Source organism: Nuphar pumila, chromosome 6 (genome assembly GCF_984573655.1).
Source record: "Nuphar pumila chromosome 6, dmNupPumi1.hap1.1, whole genome shotgun sequence".
NCBI lineage: Eukaryota > Viridiplantae > Streptophyta > Magnoliopsida > Nymphaeales > Nymphaeaceae > Nuphar > Nuphar pumila.
Window position 1 is genome coordinate 4,495,090 of NC_143254.1, and position 10,060 is coordinate 4,505,149.

Here is a 10,060-nt window from a genome sequence, read left to right on the forward strand (position 1 = left end):
CCTTATGCTTCTAAGGTACTCTATTCAGAATATGGCAAGCCGTATTCAGAGCATCCCCCCACATATAGGTAGGTAATCCAGAACTCCCAAGTAGAGTATTTATCATGTCAGTTAGGGTTCTATTCTTTCTTTCTGCAATCCCATTGGATTGAGGAGAATATGGAGCAGTAAACTCATGAACTATTCCAACAGATTTGCAATATTCATCGAGTTTATTAGAAGTATATTCTCCTCCTCTATCAGACCTCAATCTTTTAAGTTTTCTACCAGTTTGTGTTTCTGCTTCATTCTTAAAGTTAAGAAACTTATCAAAAGCTTCATCTTTTGATTTTAGCAGATACACGTAACAGTATTTAGTGCAATCATCTATAAAAGTGATAAAATACTTTTTATGATTTCTAGTTAACACTCCATTAAACTCACAGATATTTGTATGCACCAGATCCAATATTTCAGAATCTCTAACAATCGTATGGAATGGTTTCCTACATTGTTTTGCTTGCACACAAATTTCACATTTTTTAGTTTTATCAATGGAATGCTTAGGAATCATTTTCAAGTTCATCATGCGTTTCACAGAATTGAAATTCACATGACCTAATCTGTTATGCCATAAATCAGATGATTCTATGTTATAAGCAACATTAGACAATGAATCAAAAGAAACATCATTTTCTAATTTATCACTGCAAACATGTTCAACACGAAGTTTGAATAAACCATCATCTAAATACCCCTTGCCAATAAAAGTTCCAGAATGTAAAATAATAACTTTATTACATTTAAAGTTAAATTCATAACCCTCTCTAACAAGACATGAACCACTTAGAATGTTCCTTCTAACTACAGACACATGATGCACTCTGTGTAAAGATAGAACTTGTCCTGAAGGAAACTTCAGATCCACGCGTCCAATCCCTAACACCTTTGCAGCCGTTGAATTGCCCATAGTCACGGATCTGCCTGCAGCAGCCTGGTATGAGACAAAGACAGACTTATCAGCACAGACGTGCACATTAGCCCCAGTGTCAACCAGCCACTCAGTTGGCTCATAAACGTGATAGATTTGTGGGTTAATAGAAACATACCCAGTACTGGTCCCAACGACCTCAGTCACCATGTTGACTTGAGGCGTTCCTTCTGTGGTCCCATGAGCTTTGGCTTTCTTGGAAGGACATTCCTTAGCCCAGTGCCCAACCTGCCCACAGTTCCAGCAAGGTTTGTTCTTTGCCTTTTTTTGGATTTTGGCCTTAGGTTTAAACTGGTTTTTCATTGCAGATTTTGGTTTTTGTCCCTTGCCCTTAAAAGCTCCGGTCATCATGTTCACCTTAGGCGGTTCAGTTGGCATTACGATCTGTTTCTGGCTCCTATGCTCCTCTTCAATGGCAATGGCTACCATAAGATCATCTAGAGAAATTTTTCCTCTACGGTGCTTAAGAGACATACCGAAGTCTACCCAAGACTTAGGAAATTTCTCTACGATGGTCATAACCTGAAACTTCTCAGGAAGTTTCATTTCAACCTCAGCCAAACTATGGAGCAGTAGCAGAAACTCGTGTGCCTGCTCAGTGACCGACTTGCCTTCTATCATCTGATATTTCAGAAACTTGGCAACAGAGTACTTTTCAAGACCTTGGTCTTCGGTATTGTACTTCTTGTCAAGTTGATCCCACAAACCCTTAGCAGTGGTAGACGAAGAACAGTACACATCGAACAATGTGTTGGACAGAGCCAACAGTATGCAACCACGGCATATACTATCCTTTTCTTTCCATTCTACAGCCGCAGTGACTGCAGCAGGGTCAGGGTTCGTATCAGACACCGAAGGGCAGTCGATTTCCAGAACATTCAACAGCCCTATCGTAGTGAACCAGATCTTCATGTGTTGCTGCCAATGCTTGAAATTCTGCCCGGCAAACTTTTCCGGCATACCGGACATGTCCACTTTTGGTACAAACGCAGAAGAAGTCGACATGCTTAGAATCTTCTCTAAGACTGTTGGATCATATTTCGGATCACACAGTTTCACAATCGTCATCATGATATAAAACATGAAATAAATCAAGGAATAGAACAGTGTAAATAACATGATTAACAGGCGACCGAAACAGTAACAGGGAGCAAGCATGGCATTTTCCGCATCAGACCAAAATCCAGACGTAAGCATATAAACAAACACAGGCACAGAACATAAAGAAAACAACATGCACATGTTTAGAATATGCAGCAGGCTAAGGCGTACGAAAGTACTCCCCTTAGAGAAGATTCGCCCCCACATACTGTGCAGATCAGGGTCCGGCGTCCTTCCCCCAGGATACAATAGCCACGACGAACCGAACGGTGCACTCCGGCGGATCGTCCTTCGAAAACAGCCTCTTCGAACCACAGTTGCAGAACAACCCCTTTCGGGATAACTCACAGGAAAAAGAGAGAGAGATGGGAAATCGCAGAATGCTTCTTCAGAAATCGTCTGTCTCAGTCTCCCCATAACCCCACCCCTGACCACGCTTTTATAACCCACGAACGGTTATGAAACGTGGAAGGAGCCCGTTACGGAATCCGAGGGGACGTAATCCGTTAACGGTCTTCGAAAGATCGAGACCCGTTACGGAATCCGAAGCGTCATAACGGGCCCGAAACCCGTTACTGAATCCAAATCCAAAGAAACTTTGGGTAAAAAGATACTTGTCTTGATTGGATATGGCCCTAAAGGGCCAATTACCCAAACCCGAACCGGCTCGGCACGGCACGGCGGGCGGGCGCGCGTGTGTGTTGGTCATCCCACTCTATTGTTCTCAAGAACAAGTGTTTGAGTTCTCAAGTGGCTTATAAATCCCACAGAAAACTCAAGCACAAGCAATGTGGGACTATTCCACCTTATCAAGACCACTTCTTTCAAAACAGCCCAGTTTCTCCTTTGAATTCTCTCTACCATCCTTCTTACACCTAACAGTTGGTTCAACATTTGCCTACTCCAGTCTAGACTCAGCTTGTTTCCATGTAATCAAAAGTTAAAAACTGATTAATTGGCTACAAGTTGGCTTGGACTGGCCTATCTTTCATTTAAGATGGAATCTGGCTTAGACTTAACCTGTTCCAATAGTACTTGGTTCAACATTTGCCTGCTCCAGTCTAGACTCAGCTTGTTTCCATGTAGTCAAAAGTTAAAAACTGATTAATTGGCTACAAATTGGCTTGTACTGGCCTATCTTTCATCTAAGATGGGAATGTATGATACTCTAGGAAAATTTAAGATTATATTGGCACAATCTGAGGCGCTGTTACCAGAAGCTTAAAGCTTGTTGAGGAAGCATGAAACCATGTGCTTTTTTTTAATGCTTCTGAAGCTTTATGAGAGAAGCTAGCTCCTTACAAATAAAGTGCTTGTTGTTCCAACCGTGAAATCAAACTGTTCTGATGTTGAAAATGCACTCTTAATGGTAGATGAATTTTGTTAATTATGTTTTTGTTATGAAACTTAATATTTGATACACACCGCTTCAAATGTCGCTTCTTACATGCTTTCCCTTTTGCTTCTTAAATGCTGCTTAATTCACACGTTTCTTAGGCACTCGTTTCTCGCTATTGCTTCATGTTTTGCGCATTTCTTACTCTGTTGACCATGACCTGAACCTTGGGTGCTCTGTTTTAGAGAGAAGCATATCTTGAGTGTAAGCAACAGTGTCAGCGAACCACACCTTCAGATTCTCTGGGCAGTCCAGCCCTGAGATCCACACGATTGGCAGCATAACACTGACCAGAAAACAGGGGAGGATTAGTGAAGGTGGTGCACCAGTTTCTGATCATACTGGTTATGTCATCTGCATCATTACTGGTTATTACAGATCAAGCTCTGAAGCACTCTGGGGTTCCTCCAATCTAGCCTTGGAATCTGGCTTTGATTTATGGACTTCTACACATCAAATACACATTTTGAGCTGGTGACTGCCCCATCTAAATTTTGTTTTAAATTTCAAAAAGTCTGCAATATTGTTGATGGATAGCCCAGGTTAACCACATCCACCCATTGTATACTAGTTCTATACTCTGCAATTTATTTCTTTTCTTTTTTGAAACCAACATTTTTATTGAATCGTCACTCCTACAAACAGAGACGCATGCCTGTAGTCCACACACATACGCATCCGATACCATAGACAAACTTGAATATGATAAAGAGAACAGAAAATATGACAAAGAAGAAGAGTTGCATGGTTCGGTCTTGTGACCATCCATGGTTGAAGATTTCTCTCTTTCTCTCTATTGTTCGCGAGAGAAAAGGATCGATTTGTTGGTGGCAAGCATACAATTTAAAACTTGATGGAGCCTCTCTTAAGCATACTGCAATTTACAATTTGGTCTTTTAATTTTCTCCTTAACTAGACTCCTTAACTTTAGGATCGATTTGTTGGTGCATGTGTGTGTGTCTGTTCTTTGTTTTTTTCTGATGGAATGAAATCCATACAAGTCTACATTGTGCATCTTTTCTGTTTTTGTCAGTTCTGCGCCTCTCATTGTGGATTCTTAATTCATCTTCCAGTAGCAGGATCACAAGAACTCCATGAGTTGTTCACCTCTATCCAGCACCTTTTCCGAAGAACTGTTGTGGAATAAACTCAGAACCATGACGGATTATCTTCTAGAGGAGAAAAGGAATGATGAATGCACAAAAAAGCGATCCTTCTTCGATGAAGATCTCTCTCACCACGAACAAAAGGTGATTTAATTTTCATCTCAATCAATGTCATTGTTTTCATAAGAAAAAACACCCATGATAATGAAGTCTTCGTTTCCAGATCGACAATGGAGAAGCTGAAAAATGCAAGAAGCCAAGGAAAGAGGATGACTCGTTGCTTTTGCTCAGAGGATTGGATTCGGTTGCCTCTTCCCTTTCTCAGCTCACCAACTGTCTTGATTCTGCTTTACAAGTATTGGCTTTTTCCTTTTCCCTTCCTCTAATGCCTCTTCTATCCTCCCTCACTGACTTTTTTTAATTAAGATCATGCATATTGCGTTTTTGCTGATGCCTTCTTACATGATGTTTTTAGTGCTTAAAACTGATGAAATTCTTACATGATGTTTTTAGTGCTTAAAACTGATGAAATTCTATTAAATCGAAGCATAGCCGATCAATGTTGTCAGAATTGTTGCGAATCGGCCGAAATCGGCTGATTCCTATGGAATTGGCCCAAAATCAATTCACTGAAGGGGCTGATTCAGCCAACTTACAGAATCGGACAATTGAACCATTCTTATTGTCGTTAATTCATTACTACATTCATCATCATCCATTTGCCACTTTACAAAGAGAATGCTGGGTTTTAAGCAGGGAGCGCAATGGACCTTATGTGCCTGCTCTGTTTCAAACAGGGAGCAATGGACCTATCCAAGCCCAGATTGACAGAGGTATTCAACAACAGAGATCCTACAAGCTCGGAGAAAGAGAATGGACATCGAAGAACAGGAGAAGACGACGTATCTAATTGTGTCAACCTTTCAGTCAAGGGAAAACCAAGTCCTACACTTCCTCAATCCAGCGAAGGGAAGATCAGGAACATGAAAAAGGCCCAAAATGTTAGTCTCTGCAACCACCCCCACTTCCATCCTCTCTCTTTCTCACCTATCCCATCTTTGGTTCCACCCATAGTCACCAATATTGTTCCAGTGAGGATTTTTTCGAGAGCTTTTTTTTTTCAAAAAGTTGTTTTCCTTGGAAAAAAATCGAGAAAAAATTGGACATTTTAAATTTGATAGAATATAAAAAATAGGTTTTAAATAAAGTATAAAGAAATAAAAAATAAAAAATAGATACTTAAAATATACTAAAAATATATTTTTTGAAAAATCTTGAGAACTGTTCTAGGCCTTCTGGCTATATTTTGAAAATAGTGAAAATATCCAGAAAAAGAAGGGCTGACTTTTAATCTCGTGCTATTTTCAAAAATATTGGCGATATCCGTGACCATGATTCCACCAGATGTGATGAACCAACTTAATTTTCATTGTATCTTTTAAAGCTCGCATCTGCAATGGCAACAAAAGCAGCTTCACTTGCACGAGAACTGCAATCAATTAAAGCAGAGCTAATGTTCATGCAAGAAAGGTGCAGCCTTCTTGAAGAAGGGAACAGAAGGCTTCGCGATGAGATGGCTAAAGATAGCCCGAGACCTGAAGAAGATGATCTGGTAGAGCTAAGCACACATTGCAGATTAGTTTTGCAAACTTCATATTCTCCTCTGTTACCCAAATTTCTTGATTCACGGCGCCGAGTACTTGCACTTCAGATCTCATACCTTTTCTTGATCTTGTAGGTGAGGCTGCAATTAGAGGCACTTTTGGCAGAGAAATCAAGGTTGGCTAATGAGAATGCGAACCTTACGAGAGAGAACCAATGTCTTCACCAGCTCGTTGAGTATCATCAGTTGACAATGCAGGATTTTTCTTCATCATCTGATCAGTTAACGATTCATGGCGGCACGAGCTTGGATTTCTCATCTCCTGAAGAAGATGATGATGCAGGGGATGTACTCGACCATGAAACGCCTCCGCGAACCCCTAGAAGCAATAATATTGGGTTTATGTACAATGTTAATGAGGACTGTGAAGGGTGTCAATAGTTTGAATGAAAGATCATCACAATGCTGTGATGATTCTGCTGCTAATTTTGGCAATAATAATACTTTTTTAATCGCACTCAATAGGTATGTGACTTCCAATATAATAGCATCAATAATATTTTGAAACACAGTGTGCATACACTTTGTTTGTGGTGTGCAATGTGTTCTCAGAGATTTTTATAGGGACTCTATTTTAATTTAGTGGCATGAAAGATCTGTACAACTTGAAAGCTCTACTAGCATGATTCTTTTGCCTATTCTTCTTGATATTCATTCATTCATTCTGTTTGAATGAGAAGGGAAGACACAATCAATGCTATGGCTAATCTAAATGTTACCATGGTTGGAGCAAATACAGTGCTAGTGCATTTTATTTGGTCTGCTTCCATTCAAACAAGAAGTTACAATGGCTTCATTGTGGCTAGTGCATTTTATTTGGTCTGCTTCCATTTAAACAAGAAGTTACAATGGCTTCATTGTGGATTTATTATCTCCTTTCTAACTTCTTTCAGTGATGTAACCAAATGACAGGCACCTGAAGGAACTGAAACAGGGAAATCTGGTGGTTTAGGTTGGCCAGCTTATAAGCATTCTCTCTACTGTTTCAACTGCTTATTTTCTTCTTTTTTATGAATCAACTTCAATTCATGCACATTTCCACATTGTTTTCATGTGCATTATGAATATGTGGGGCATGACAAAATGGCACTTGCAGCATGCTTTATGCTGCTTCCATTCAAACAAGAAGTTACAATGGCTTCATTGTGGCTAGTGCATTTTATTTGGTCTGCTTCCATTTAAACAAGAAGTTACAATGGGCTTCATTGTGGATTTATTATCTCCTTTCTAACTTCTTTCAGTGATGTAACCAAATGACAGGCACCTGAAGGAACTGAAACAGGGAAATCTGGTGGTTTAGGTTGGCCAGCTTATAAGCAGCATTCTCTCTACTGTTTCATCTGCTTATTTTCTTCTTTTTTATGAATCAACTTCAATTCATGCACATTTCCACATTGTTTTCATGTGCATTATGAATATGTGGGGCATGACAAAATGGCACTTGCAGCATGCTTTATGCTGGTTCACATCCAGCTCATCCCGAGATTTCATCGATGACCCAATGTTTTTCATCATGTAATCTGAATCATGGTTACAAATATCGGTATCGGCTATTTCTCATGATATCATAGGTTTGGTGATAAATCTCAGGAAAATCATGGGGCTTAAAAAATATAAAAAACAACAAAAATAATTGGGAAAATATCATGTTTAGACAAAAAATGCATAAATATAAAAGAAATAAGTCAAAAATGTAAAAGAAGAAAAATATATTTAAAATGTAAAAAATAAAATAAAAACAGCAAAACTAATTGATAATATCATAGGTTTGGTGATAAATCTCAGGAAAATCATGGGGCTTAAAAAATATAAAAAGCAACAAAAATAATTGGGAAAATATCATGTTTAGACAAAAAATGCATAAATAATAAAAGAAATAAGTTAAAAATGTAAAAGAAGAAAAATATATTTAAAATGTAAAAAATAAAATAAAAGCAGCAAAACTAATTGATAATATCACGATATTCTCGTGATAATATCAAGATATTTTCAAATTTTCATGCTATTTTGCCTATATTGATAGTTCGCTGAATTTACAGCAATAATATCGTGATATTCTGAAAATATCACCAATATCTGTGACTATGATCTGAATTAACTTTCATTGATGATATTGGGTAGGGTTGAGTACTTGAGTCTGTATCTAGACTAGTTTGGTTATTGTGGTCATAGTTAGAATTTGCACTAAAGGATCCTTGGGCTACCGCATACAACACAGTTGCCATGGATGATGCACTCGTTGCTAGGCTTGGTGTGATGGCATACATGAGGAGGCCAACTCTTGATCATTGAAGGGAGCTGAGGAATATTTTTTGCTTAGAAATCAGTTGCACCTGAATTCACTAATTAAACTAGGCAGTGCAGCCTTGCTGTCCTGGAAACCTGCAAAATGAATCAGGAATTTTGCTGGCTGTTACTGTATAATGAGACATTTCCTCAATCTATTGGTTGCCTTTACCAAACACTTTGTAAGCATCCTGTAGTAAGAATAGTTATGAACCCTTTTGACCATACCCCTGAGGTGGTAGAAGAAAGACCCACACAACCCCTTGGGTTATCCCGCACTTGGAAGGAGCAGGAAAAGGAATATAGTGATATTTATTCATTAATCTTTATATTATGTTCTGAATGTTGTGAAGATGATTGATGTTATACTAGGCCCATCATATATGCCTTTTAGTCTCTGCTTGGGGAGCACTAAATCCTAGGTGTGTTATGGTTTTCCTTCACCCATTGCTCTCATGCTCTATGCTGTTTAGGCGTGGTGGTGTTGTCAGAATACTGCATGGGAAAGAGAGTTGGCAGCTCCAAACACTACATTTCAACATCATTCACAAGAGGATGTTTTTGGCAACTCCATCCTCAATGCCACATTTTGGAAACACAAGGAAATGGTGTTTCCATCTCAACACAAAGCACCTAAACAGAGCTTTAATGGCCATTTTAACATTTTTTATTTCATGTATGAAGAAAAGGTGCATCATGCTGTTATTCAGTATTGTAGGCCATCAATTTAGCAAATAAAAAAAATGTAATGGAAAATGCTACATTCTAGTTGATTATCTCTGGATGAATGAACGATAGTATTTCAGGATGGATAGCCTCTTAGAAAATGATTTGGCTTCTGCCTTTTCATATGCAGTTTTATATGCATAACTTAGTTTAAATGAAATGACTGTAGTGTATGGCAAAAATGGCACGTTTCCTAAAATGCCTTGAAACTTTTCAAATCCGTCTGCTATCCAAAATCGTAAATACTGTTATTTTTATGACCATTTTCAGTGTGAATTTCCTCCATATGCAAATTTCTTCCGTCTCCATTGGAAATGCCTTAACTACTTGTGAAGTTTCTCTGTTCGAGTTTAAAAGAAATTTTGCAGTTTTTTTATGTGTATTTCTGAATTTTTTATACAAAGTAACTAAGTTATTTGCTATATTTGTTATATTTCTCGGTTCTAGTTTAAAAGAAATTTTACAGATATTTTATGCGAATTTAGAAATTTTTTATATGAAGTAACTCAGGTATTTGTGATATTTGCTATGCTTCTCGGTTCGAGTTTTAAAAAAAAAATCACAAATTTTTATACGAATTTAAAAAAAAATTATGCGAACTAACTCAAGTATTTGCGATGTTTGGAGGTTTGAGTTTAAAAAAAAGTTCACTTGCACTTATTTTATGCGGATTTCATAATTTTTTTATGCGAGGTAACTCAAGGATTTATGAGGTTTGTAGGAAAGAGTTTATAACGCATTCTTTCTTGTCAAAAGGAAAAATGGCCTGGGTTTCTTTTTTTAAGTTACCTTGCATAAAAAATATAATAATG

At 38.1% G+C, this 10,060-nt stretch overlaps 1 protein-coding gene across 1 annotated transcript; it reads left to right on the forward strand.

The window, feature by feature from the left end:
- Positions 1-4,624: 4,624 nt before the first annotated feature.
- On the forward strand, positions 4,625-8,528 carry LOC149833707 (GRIP/coiled-coil protein). Its single transcript, XM_090009201.1, has 6 exons — positions 4,625-4,717; positions 4,797-4,928; positions 5,371-5,574; positions 6,018-6,185; positions 6,312-6,524; positions 8,409-8,528. Exons 1-6 carry the CDS (start codon positions 4,625-4,627, stop codon positions 8,526-8,528), a joined length of 930 nt encoding a protein of 309 aa, XP_089865327.1.
- The last annotated feature ends 1,532 nt before the right edge of the window (positions 8,529-10,060 follow it).

Excerpts from the sequence above, each read along its gene's own strand:
- LOC149833707 (XM_090009201.1), top strand. The coding sequence starts at position 4,625 with ATGACGGATTATCTTCTAGAGGAGAAAAGGAATGATGAATGCACAAAA. Across the intron at positions 5,575-6,017 it reads ACATGAAAAAGGCCCAAAAT|CTCGCATCTGCAATGGCAAC; the intron begins GTTAGTCTCTGC and ends TATCTTTTAAAG. Across the intron at positions 6,186-6,311 it reads GACCTGAAGAAGATGATCTG|GTGAGGCTGCAATTAGAGGC; the intron begins GTAGAGCTAAGC and ends TTGATCTTGTAG.